We start from the raw sequence: 12,978 nt of genomic DNA on the forward strand, positions 1-12,978 counted from the left end.
AATAACTCGAGTCGGGAACCGTTGTTTTTGCCAAGTACAGCACGTGCGAGTTATGAAAGACGTGATCTACGTCAAGGCATTAAAAAATAATAAATAAAACTTGTTGGTGTGTTATAGCTCTGGATAGCCCGATGTATATTCGCGAACGCCGTCACGCTTGGGTGACTGGCACGTATGCGTGGTGCGACCGATAATTTGCACTCTACCCGGCGCGGTGGTCTTGGGGTTATATGGTACTCGACTGCTGACGCAAAGGTTGCGGGATCGAATCCCGGGCGTGCGGCCGCATTTCGATGGAGACAAAATGCTGGAGGCCCGTGTACATAGATTTAGGTGCACGTTAAAGAACCCCGGGTGGTCGAAATTTCCGGAGTTACTACGGCGTCCCTCATAATCATATCGTGGTTTTGGGGCGTAAAACCCCAGCAGGTATTATTGTTTTGTCTAGAAAAATATGCATGTGCTCTTGACGATCCCGTACCATGTTTCCACTGTATTTGCCTTTTCCCACTGATACTCTAATGTTCTCTCATCGAACAGTGCTTGAACCCTCATCTCGTTTATAGGCACGTTGCCTAAAGAGTGTGTGTGTGTGTGTTAGTGACACTAGTGCCTCTTCTGACGGTGCATTTGCATCTTTTTGTGCTCGCAGGACCAATGGGCGCTGTAGCGCAACAGGACATCGTCGTCGTGCACCGGGCCGTGCGCCTGTAGGCGCGCCCGCCGTGTGCCATGGGGCGGCAGCCGGCCCGTGGCGCCACCTCTTCTTCGCCGCCTCCACCGCCGCGGTGGTCCACGTCGTGGCTTTCCCCGTTGCGGCTGGCCGGAGCCCTAGCCGCGGCGCTCGTGCTCACCCTGGCCGAACCTGCGCACGCCGCCTGGCAGGATGCCCTCGTCGCCAAAAAGACAGTCGCCCAACTGCGTGAGTACATACAAGATTATGTGATGTCACTTGCTTGTTCGTTCTTTCTCCTTACAACATTTGCCTTGCGACAAACATCTTCAGTTAAAAAGCCTTTCTGCAGGCGCTGTTCGTGGGATTTTTGTGCGTCGGGGCGAGTCTCTATATGCTTCTTGCGCAAGCTCAGCAAACTGCTCAGTAAGCGCAGTCTGAGGGTACACACTTACAGTCGCGTCGCATGTGGCCAACAAAACTACATTTCTTTTGCGCAGCCGCAGAAGTCATTTAAAGATAATCGTAGTGCTTGATGGCATATCGGATCGGCTTGGTGCTTGAACGCAACAGCGCAAAAGACAGGACCAAGGAAGAAAAAGGCACGTATACGACACTGTTTTTTGCGCTATTGTTCAAGCATCATGCATTTCAACCAGTCTGCTATTCTATATACATCGGAGCGGCTTGACATATCGTACAACGAGGCTTGAAATATATATATCAGCGTGTGACCTCGGGCTCGCTGGCAACTTTCGCGTCGGCGTCGTCTCTTTAACTGTCCTTGTACCTCACAAACTCGCACTATGTATACATGCACGAAACCACCGCGTTCGTGGGCGCACAACTCGCTGGGCCACCTGTATACATAGCGGTGCCAAATGTGACACATTTCTCGCTCGAAAGCTCAAGAGATCGGGAAGGACGCGCTGTGCTTCTTGTCCTCCTCCTCAATCTCGTGCGCATCGGAGCGCGTGACATGGCGCATCGTATACAGCAACACTATATAATATAGCACGACCCAATGACAGGTGTCGTTCGCAGCCTCACTTCAAACCTTTTGAAAAAAAAAGACTGTGCGTGACATATACTGCGCGTACGTATAGTGCGTGGCTTCACCCCGTTGAGCCGAGCCCGTTTGGAAGTGTTATTTCCAGTCGCCTAGCTCTCGCACGCCTCTGCACTCTATAGTGGCACCGGCCGTCATGGGCGCCCCGCTGAGCTGTAATCGAGTGCACGGTAGCTCGGGGCGTGGGAGCGGCGCCGTTAAAAGCCTATGGCTGACTGGCTTGACGCGCGCGCTACCGTGTGCAGTGTAATACAACAGCAGCAGCAGCAATAGCTTGGCGCAGTATATATACGCAGAGTGCCTCGCGGTGTCCCTGACGACTCGCTATAGGCGCATGCCCGTCAACCTCGAATCCGCGACGCGCGTTGCGTGTAATACCCCGAAGGAAAGAGCGAGGCTGTCAGCACGGCTCGCCGAGCGTAACGGACTTCGTGAGCGTGCCTTTCTGGATAACATGACGAGCTCTCTGCAGCCGTGCTCCCGATTCCGTCAGACTTGTTTAAGCGGCACTAAGTATGCACGCAACCCCATGACGATCGCAGAGTGTCAAACGTGCACGTTTCCGGCGAAGCTTGCATGCGTGTTGCTAGCTCGTTTCATATACAAAGCTCTCATTTTTCGGAGGGAGAAAAGAAGAAAAACAAGAAAGCCTAGTGTACATGAAGTACTTCATGTTCAATGCAATGTCTTGGCAGGCACCCGCTCTATAGGTGATGCGAGACATTCGCATGCATGCAGGCATGGTTACAAAAACATCTACATATGTTCTCTCTATGCCTTCGCTCGCACGTACGCCTTTTCCTGCTTTTCTGTATCTGTAACTGTGATGTTACGCTCCCGCGCGACCCTGAGAATCTGGGGACAGCCGGCGTGGCTCGAAACCCGTTCGCATCTGCATCCTCCTTTTGCGTGTCACGCGTATGTACAATATAACGGCAGGGTGTGTTCGACTTCGCGACCGAAATATAACAACACGCAGGCGCCCGCAGCCTATAATATCACTACGGGAACGGTTTTTTCGGCTCTCATGCTATAATACACTCAGGACTAGTGTATATACATGCGACGTCGTCGTTCCACATGCAGCGACGAGGAAAACGCCTTCTCTTCCGAACACGGTTGTGTCTATAGGAAGCCGGTTGCCGAACAAGAAGGCGTGCTTGTGATTGTCGTGCCCCATCGCGCATGCGCACGCAAGCAAGCGAGCGAAATGAGGGCGAGTTCGCAGGAAACCGGCCCCAACCCGTCAGAACATATGTGAGTATATGTCGTGCACGCTGTACAGCCTTTGGAACACTCGCTGCATCGATGAGGACGGTGCGTGCTAGGTGTTGCTACTGCTTCGAACACTCGTCGTTGCCCTATAGGTATATCGGTTGCCTCTTGGACACCGGCCCGCCCTGCCCTGCAGCCCCATTTGTTTCGCGTATACACGTCGGAGAGTTCCTCCGACCCCGTACCTTCCTTTCCGACCGTAACCGTTTTCCTTTACTCTCGAGCGTCATTGCGAAAGGCTGAGACGATCCGCCGCCGTGAGCGCTGAATTTCACCGGTAGCACGAAGAGAGAGAGAAAGAGCTTCCGCGCTTTCGATACGTCCGCCGTGCAAATCGTGCGCGTCGTGTGCACGCGCGCTTTGCGGAAATGAGTGCGCATCGCTCGTAGCCTTCAGCGCATATGTATATATCGCCTTCACCTCCGTGCGTACAGTGTGTGTAGCGTATTTTTTCGCGCCCTTTTACTTTCGACCCGCTTGCGCCGCTGACATACGCGCGATTTACTCGCGAATTTCGATTAACGCGCATGTTTCCTTATGTATCTTTTTCCACTCTGTTCCATCCTATGTTATGTGTATGTATAGTTCCTCAGTAGATCGTCGGTAGTTTTGTTCCTCCAGTTTGTACATTATTCCTTCTCGTCGCTGTGTGCTTGTCGTCCTTTGCGGAACGTGTGGGTGTGTTCCCCGCGTGTACGTGCCTCATTTATTCTCGCTCAGGCGCCGGCCGGGGCTTATTCGTCGCTTGTCACAACGGCGAGTCCGCGAGCGCGCTTACAAAGTGCGTTGACCTTTTCGACGAGCTTGCGCTTGTTATTTGTGCGCGAGCATGTATAGTACACCGCTGCAGCGATCGCAACATCGGGAGGCGTGCGTGGAATCGTTATACACACGCGCACACAAGCATGTACCCTCTCCCTCTCTCTCTGTCTCTCTAGCGGTTTCGAGCGTTGGCCCGCAAGGCAAGAGCCTGTGCTGCGACCGTTCCCGCTTCGCTGCGCGCGAGATTTACGAACGCAGATAGCTATCGAACCTTCCGTGTGAACCGCGCTGATGATTCAACGCTTGGAAATGACTCGCGCCGTTCGGCATTGTCCCCCGGGCGCTCGCTCGGTTGTAGTGTTTTTTTCATTGGATGTGACGTGACTGCGCCCGGTGCGCATAATTTTGCATGAGTTGCGCTCCTGTAGTTGCGTTATTATAGCTCATGGACAGTAATAGTTAGGGAGGACCTGATTAACTACAAAGACTGGCTTTTGTGTTTGCACGGTATACACGAGACGCCGTACAAATATCTACCGCTAGGAAATAACACAACTTTTCAGCCCTCGTGTAAGGGCAGGTTGTCCTGATGTCAAATAAATAAATAAATAAATAAATAAATAAATAAATAAATAAATAAATAAATAAATAAATAAATAAGCAAACAAAAAATGCGGCGTCTACAAACACGCCTTTACCGGAGTATTACGTCGGGAGAGTTGGTGCATAGCTTAACGAAATATTCGTGGCGCAAACTTGAGAATCAAAGAAAAAAAATCACAGCATATCCACGGGGTGAATGATGATGAGTGGGGCGAAGCTACGGAGGGAATCATCTGTAAACCGTGAAACTCTTCCGTGAAATGCGCCCAGTACATAATATAAAGAGTGTGAAACATCGTGTATATATTAAACATCAAACTTTTATTGTACTGTTGGTTTACGTGGTCCCTTCATTATCACTTGTGATCGGTGAAATGCAAGGAAGAAGTCCGCTCCCGAGCGAAAGAGCGACCGCATTCCCCGCTCGCCCTGTGCGAATTAAAGGCAAGGCTAGAGGGAAGACAGGACGCGCGTTCCACGACGCGAGGTCGGTAGCATGCCCAACGAAAGCCAACGGAACGCGATCGTGCAAGTGCTCCGGCTTCGCATCGCCTCATGGTTCCATTTAGCGTCCTAAAACCAAATATATTGCTCAAGGTGTGCCTTGCGTTTTTCGTAGAAATAATTTCTTTATCATGTACATTAAGACGAAAAGTTGAAAGCTCACTAGAGTGTAACGCCCGCAAAGTATGTCTTTTAGTGTGATTTAACTCTCGTACGGCAGGGTCCTCGCGCCGTTGCCGGTCCACCTCGCCCGTTGACGATCGGGCGAGGTGGCTACATACAACTACTACTACTACACTTTAAGAAAAACATCTGGCGTTCTTTCGTTCTGCTTTTACAAAACATCTGGCGTCTTTCGTTGGTTTATTTCATCAATCAACGGCGTTTTGAACAAAATTTTTATTGTTTAATCACACACAGGAGAAATCTCACCAGGCACTACCTTGGAGGTAAACAATGGCTGCTAATGGGAATGAGAGACAGAAGAAGTCGGCTTTTAGCTAACACTTACACTTCTACTTCTACTAACGTTTCCTACTGGAACATGCCAATGGCTGCTAATGGGGAATGAGAGACAGAAGAATTCGGCTTTTAGTTAACGCGCACGCTGCGAATTTTTTATTGTTCAACAACGCACAGGAGAAATCTCCCACCGGCACAACCTTGGAGGTCAAAGCGTAAGACGTTACGGACTACTACGATGACGACGATTACGAGGGACGAACGGGTGCCGCCTTAAGGAGCTTCGCCCCTAAAATAATATATTAATTGTTGGGGTTTTACGTCCCAAAACCACGATACGAATATGAGGCGCGTGTCGAGGTGGATCGCTCCGGAAATTTCGGCCACCTGGGGTTCTCTAACATCCACCTAAAGCTAAGTATATACACGGGCCTCTAGCATTCCGCCTCCATCGAAATGCGGCCGCCGCGGCCGGGATCCGATCCCGCGACCTTCGGGTCAGCAGTCGAACACCATGAATAGTAGACCACCACGGCGGGTAGAATCAAGGAAAAGCTGGCGTCCTATCCTGTCTTGGTTTTTCCTCGATTTTCAGTTTGCGCCATGACAGTTCGTGGCTTGTCCTATATATTGCCAAACTGTGAATAAAATTCGACTTCAACTGCGAAACCGAGACCTTATATATAACGAGAGAAAACGTGTGTGCTTAATAAACACGCGGCGTTTCGCGCGCAGTTTCACCGACCAGTTTCTCTTGCTCGCTCGTTTTATTAGTTTACGCACGCTGTTTTAGATGGGCGGTGCACGAAGCGCTCGGAAAAGCCTCCCGTTGAGAGCGCGCAGCTTCACGAGCGAATATATATACTTTCACTAACCACGCGCAGACCTCTCTCGAGTCCGAGATCGTCTCTCTTTCTTTCTTTGAGACGAATGCGGGAAGCGGTTCTCCGCAGCCTTTCTCGTGCAACTCGGTTCTTTCCATTCGTGGTTCGTCACGTATCGTGGTTTCAAAGCCAAAACCTAACGTGCACTTTCTTTGCACACCGTGGGAACGGCTTTCGTGACCCGCGTAGTGCGTATGTATACTATATAAAGTGCGGCGTCGGTTGTAAAACCAACGCCAAAGACCTACCACGTTGCGAGGGCTTAATTTTAGGTTGCCGTTTCTTTCCAATGGAGGGTTACTGGCATGACTTTATACTGTACATACGCAGCATTCGTCTCGTTCGCTTCTCCGCAGCACTTTGCACCCGCCACGCTACCGCGGGAAGCGTTAGCGGGCTCGTGGAGCGAAAGATCGCCTGAAAATTTCAAGTACCTTGGGAATTGGTCATGCACCTTAATACTCTGCATGTGCACATGGCGAGTGGCCGTTTTTACGTACACGGTGCACACAACTATACGGCCGTTGCTGGCATTTTCAGAAACAGACGGCTGTAAATATCCGTCGGTGCATGTTGTGCATACATGCATTGGTAACTAACGAAGGCACGCCGTTATTCTGAACGCCGCGAAATTCGGCCACGTTGTCAGCTCCGATTGGTTCACGTACGGGACAACCATGGATGCGAACTCACTGATTGGTTCGGAAAGGCTAAAACGACGGTTTTTTTTTTTTTCTTGTCCATGACTGAACTTGGGCGATTTCCGGAACAGCACCGCCCAAGCTTTACATGCACGATAGACTATAGCCTCCTTCCGTCTTTCACGTTGTTCGTACACAGCAACAAAAATGGCGAGCAGGCTTGTCAAACTGGTTACTTCTTCACACCTTACGAGTATCACTTCCGTGCCGTTTTTCCGCCGTATATATGTGACGCAAAGTGGACCCCTATTGTGTGGACCCCTTCTGGACGCTGTGTAACTGCGTGAGCACAGAAGTTGAATCATACCGACAAGTATCTTGTCATCGTTGCAATTCTCTTATCTCTAAATACAGTTTAAGCATTTCAACAAACTAACGGGCGGTCTAACAACGAGTGTTTTGCTTTCTTGCGCTCGTCTTTATGGCCGTGGCGGTTCGGGCCGCTGAGTCACATTCGAATGATATAAAACGCGTGTCTCGCGCGACCAGGCCACCAGGCTCGCGTTATGGCATACGAAACGATGTCGTCACAGGACAAGCGCATTCCTTGGGAGCTGCTCCGAAACGCTTGTCGCGCGGCTTATCGGTCACGCCTTCGTGAACCCCCGCGCAGATACTCATAGCTCGCGAGGTCAAAATCCGCGTTTTCTTGTCGCTAAAGGACGGCGGGAACGCGATACTCAGATTTCGCTGTGTGCGTTCACACACAAGGAATGCAGCCCCGGGACGTGTTATTTGTCTGACAACGTGGTGGGTCTGTTTGTGGCCGTCATCACCATTGGGCATCTGGTGATTCCAGCTGATAAGCTGTCGGATCCTCCCTTTGACCTTTGAACCCCTCAAAACAGGCCCGTTACAGTCATGCTCGTGTAACACAATGCTGCGAACGACGCCGTACACAAGAAGCATTGTGTACAGAGGTGCTGTACATAATGGTTCTCCATTGTCAGTGCTACTCGTGTATATGCGTACATTTCCGGAGTGCGGTCATTTATAAATTGGCTGTACGCATCATAGTAGCAGGATTCCCGCTAAAACTGCCGCGACTGCGTTATTTCCGACCCTGCTTCGTTTGCGCGATAGCAGCGTGCGCACTATAGGATGCCAGTTAATGGGGCTTGGTCGCCTTCCTAACTGAACTCAACTATTTGTTTTGATAATGGTGTCCGTATGTCTTTGAGTAATGGATTCGGAGAGGCGAGACATCACTATATGCGTTGCGAGTTATCATTTTAAAGAAATTTTCTGCAGATAACCGAAGCGAGAGAGAGAAAGTGTCGCTTTTATATAGACCACACAAGCGAAATCACTGTTACGTACCTCGAGTTAACTTCTTTTTTTTTAAGTTCAATGTGAAGAAGGGCTGTCTTCGTTTAGATTTTAGATGACAAATCGCTGTGCGTTTAGCGTCTTGTTATTTTTTAATTCGGTTTAAAAATCAGCTGGGAGGCGGATATAGCTAGAGAGAAATGGTGGTCTTTATGTTGATTTTATAGGCAAAATCACTGTACGTGCATGGCGAATTTTTAATTTTTTTTTTAATTTTTAAAATTTTAATTCGACTTAAGGATAAGTGGATGGAGAAATGTGGTCTTTCTGTAGTCCAGCAGCAACTGCTGCAATCGCTTTTCGATCGCAGCCGTGTTGTGTATACCTCTGGCGCCTGCCTATGTTTAGCGCCAATCGATGAAGGATCCTCCGTTACGGCGCAAACAAGCTTATTGCGCCGAGTCTGTTCCTTGAAAGGGCGGTGAAGCCTCACGCGTGGCCGTGGAAGCACGCTTAATTTCGTAACCTTAAGCGATAACGCTGTCGCGTAAATTGCCGGGATTTCTTTGGTAAACTATAGTAAGCATTCTCTCTCCCTCTGCCTCGCCGCTCTCTGCTCATTTCTCTCCTCCTCTTACTCCTCCCTCTTTTTCTTTCTTTTCTAATGAGACTCGCGAAAAGAAACTCTAGGCGCATATAGGTATATAATACACGCGTGCGGCGTCTTTCTTTCCCCGCTTGCGACTCGAATGAGTTACGAAACCCGATGTTGTAACAGCGAGCGCACTCCGCCGCAGGACCTCGGTGCACTGCAAGAAAAGCGCCTTTATTGAAGCGCTCGAGAAATTAATTGCCGCCGCCGAGGACGACGACTTGGGCGAAAGGTAATTGCCGCGTTCGGCTTTGCCGCTGAATGCGCGGTGCGCACGTGCGCTCTTAACGCGCGGCGTATTTTGTTTATTTTCGCGGGCGGTGCCGCGTTTTATAACTGAATGCACGCCTTTTGAAGATCGTTTTTCCTTTTTTTCCCCTCATTCGCTCAACCGCGCGAACGGAGCTCTTAATTCGCGTATCGCCACGTGCGCTCCTATAATTTCGCTCTTTTGTCGCCTTTTAATTCGCGCTTACCTTTCATAGGAGCTTCGAGCGTACCGCCGAGGAATGCGCTGTTTTTGTAGTGAGGTCATCTCTGCTCCGTTTTAGCAATAGCCTCACACTTTCTGTATGTGTCACGACGGGCTCTAGCACATCTAAGAGTGCGGGTTTGCTCAAGTTTTGCACTCGAAACCGAGCATGGCTAAAAGCCCTGGCGTGGAGGAACTACTCAAGGCTTGTTCTCAATTATGTTTCCGAGAGGAAATCTATAGTTCATTTGCTTCACACATATGGCCTAGACCAACGTGCGACGGTCTCGTAAATGTCATAGACCATCGAGCACTTCATGCGTGCACCTTGTTCTGGTAATGACGCTCTGCAGCTACCCCCCCCCCTCTCTCTCTCTCTCTCTCTCTCCACATTTTTTTTTTTCCTAAGACGCAGATTCTGAGACACTGTCGCTGACGCAAAAAGCAATTTGCGCCTTTGAAGTGTCTGAAAGCATTTGACGGCATCAGCCCGCGTTACCCTTTGTACAACTCTAATTTGCATCCTCTCAATTGAGTGCGGTTAATGTTCGCTCTCTCCCTCTTTCTGTTTTTTCTTTCTCGTATTCCTCCTGTCTTGTAGGGTACGAGGCCGATCATCTGGTTAGCCTTAACACATTTCCTCGTCTTTCTTCCTTTCTTTCTTTAAAATCTGCGCCTGCTTGAACAAGACCAGCGTGTTGCTATGACAACGAGCCGTCTTCCTGCCTGTCAGCCTTAATGCAACCCAAATGTACACATACAGCAGTGCGGCAGAGAGCTCGTTCCTTTCCGGGAAGCAGCGGTCTTTTACCGTGAACGTAGCCGGTGTCGCAACACACCGCCTTTCTCGAGAATCTGTTGTCGAGCGTATCTCGGGACAAATTGATCAATCCGCCTTGTTGCACCCTGCAGTTTGTGTTCTCGTTTTGTTTCCCCTGCCACTGAGTGAGCAGAGCACGCCTACTCAGCTGCAGCGGCTGCACGCCTTCGTGCCATGCTGTATACGCACTACTGTTGTTCGCCGAGGCGACCCCGGATGATTACGCGGAACCCGATGATCGACTCGGCGGTAGGGCGTGTTCTCGGACCTCAATGATTATACGATGACACGGGGAACCAGGTGCACGCAGGCAGGCAGGCAGGCAACCGCAAAACCCGGACGACACGCGCGCGCTGCCCTGACCTTGGCCGCCGCTGCGGAGTTGCTTATTGGCGTTGCTAATAACTTACTCGTTACTCGTGACGTCACCTGTGGCCCCGAGGGAGGAGGAAGAGGCGGAGGCAGAGACGGCGTGGATGCCGTTATGGGAAGCCGACCAGCAAATGAACGGAAGGCGTTTATTATGCTTCCTCGAAAGCACAATAGGACACGCGATGTGTGGCTACTGATGTTCCTCGGTATCAGTGGTCGGCATTTACAACACCTCATGCGCGAGACTGCCGGATGCGCTGCGGTGCTTTTGAGGAAATGTATATAAGTGCGCAGTCGAACCGTGAAGGTCATATATGGTGGAAAACGTTCATTGTCTTTCCTGCAAATAGAACGTGCACTGCGGTGCAGCGCGTTTCACGGGATACTGTTATAGATGTTTGCTGACGGCGTGTCGACCGAAATGACGCTTCCTCCTTCCGCTTCCCCCCCCCCCCCCCCCCCGCCACGCCACTCTCCCGCCGTTTTCTCTTTAGTAATATTTATGGCTGAGAACACGTAATGGAGACCGAAAACTGTGGTGCGAACCCGCGACAAACGACGCAAAATTCGCCTGGCGTGGAGCTGTCATTGCTGTATAGGGTAGTATACGAACAGGTGAATGTCGAGCTTATGGATTGCGCAAGCATCCGGCCTTGCGGCCTATACAACTTGCAGTTCATAACCTTTGGCACTGTCCTACGCACCCTGTGCATATAGACGGGGCACTGACGCAGATTGAGCCAATCTACTAGTAGCCTGATTGCCAGCAAAGTCAGAGCCGCTCATTGACATGTACGAAGTGTTGTTTCACGGTTTCGTGTAATGACAGATCAGTAAGGTTAGCAGTATTCAGTGTACGCAGCCAACGCAGTACTGTTGCACACACCTAGTGCAAGAAGCGAGCTTTGTATGCAGCCATCGAGCAGCTGCCCGCTGTTGCGTGGCGTAGGCCAGCTGTTTAGTGTCCCTGTACGCTGCAGTGCCGTCATGTCTACCTGTACACTCTACTACCTACCTGCCTGTAGCAGCAGCAGCAGCCGGCGGGGTCTTCCGTTGGCGCACACGCGTATTCCGGTTTTGGGAGAAGGCAGCAGCAGCAGCAGCCGGTGCTTGTCGGCGCCGAACGAGCGCAGGTCCCGCCCCGGGGGCCCCGCCGTACGTGTTGCCGGGCGGCCGACGTGCCCTCTTGCCCGCCGTCCCCTTTCTCCTTTGCACGCAACCGCCGCCGTGTAGATTCAGAGCCTGAATGTCCAACGAGACGGAATGTACAACGAGACTGAATGTCCAATGGGTCACGTGACCGGCGAGACTGAATGTCCAACGAGACGGAATGTCCAAAAGAGACGGAATGTCCACCGAGACTGAATGTCCAACGAGACGGAATGTACAACCGAGACGGAATGTCCAACGAGACGGAATGTCCAACGAGACGGAATGTACAACCGAGACGGAATGTCCAACGAGACTGAATGTCCAACGAGACGGAATGTCCAATTTAGAAGAGAAAAACATGCCCTCGTTTGAAATTTCTCAGACAACTGATTCATTGGGTTTACAGTTAAAGCTGAAATTTGGGCTAGTTGGTCTTCACTTAAATACATAATATAGCGGAACAAAACAAGGACAGAGAAAGAAGCACACAGGACGACCGCTAGATCATTGGGTAAGATAGCCTAACGAAAGGTCGATTTTTTTTTTCTGCGTTTTGCAAATTATTGACTGTCTGTGGCGTCGGGCGTCGTATTTTTGTTTCCGTATTCGCTTTACTGCATTTATCATAATTTCAAGTTTTGTTAGTTTTATTCTATTTTGTATATATAGTTTTCATATGTATGTTGAATATGTTACTTCATTGCTTTATTTTGTTTGTTTGCATACTTTGCTGTTCCTGTTTATCTTGTCATAAATCGGACATCACAGCCACTTAAAAGATTACAAGAGGGGGCCTCCCTCGTCCACTCTGTACGGTATCTATCTGCGTTTAATCCCTGAGAGTGTTACCAGCGCCACTCGTAGCTAGGCGGCGAGTGTGAAGCACTATTTTTGCCAGAAGGCGTCACGAGGCAGGACGAAGCCCTTGCTATGAAAGTGCGAAAGAAGAATAGTTCGAGCCAACAGCCAATTAAGCCAAATAAAACATTGGGACATTGTTTGTTGCTTTTTTTAACTGCGATGTAATAATTATAACCCATAGTCAAAGGATTCCAAGTAGACGAAAAAAACACCCTTTTCATCGGTGGGATCCGAACCCGCAACCTTATAATTACGGCGACGATTTGCGCTTGCTAACACTCCCAGGGATCAAGCTCACGGAAATACCCAACAAGTGGACGAGGGAGCGCCCTCCGTCGTAGCTTAATTGTTAGAGCATCAGACGCGTAATGCGAAAGTTGTGGGTTCGAATCCCACCGAAAGAAGTGTGCTTTTCGTGCCTTTAAGTCCTTTCAATTTAGGTCCTAT

General features: G+C 50.1%; 1 protein-coding gene across 3 annotated transcripts in view; it reads left to right on the forward strand.

Annotated features, from left to right (window-relative positions):
- The first annotated feature begins 655 nt into the window (after positions 1-655).
- LOC119387756 (semaphorin-1A) overlaps positions 656-12,978 on the forward strand; it is a 177,109-nt gene continuing 164,786 nt past the window's right edge. For all 3 annotated transcript variants that reach the window (XM_037655265.2, XM_049413678.1, XM_049413680.1), the window contains exon 1: positions 656-922. In XM_037655265.2, coding sequence (XP_037511193.1) covers positions 733-922 — 190 coding nt within the window. In that variant the 5' untranslated portion in view covers positions 656-732. The remainder of the gene's footprint in view (positions 923-12,978) is intronic.

Source organism: Rhipicephalus sanguineus, chromosome 3 (assembly GCF_013339695.2).
Source record: "Rhipicephalus sanguineus isolate Rsan-2018 chromosome 3, BIME_Rsan_1.4, whole genome shotgun sequence".
NCBI lineage: Eukaryota > Metazoa > Arthropoda > Arachnida > Ixodida > Ixodidae > Rhipicephalus > Rhipicephalus sanguineus.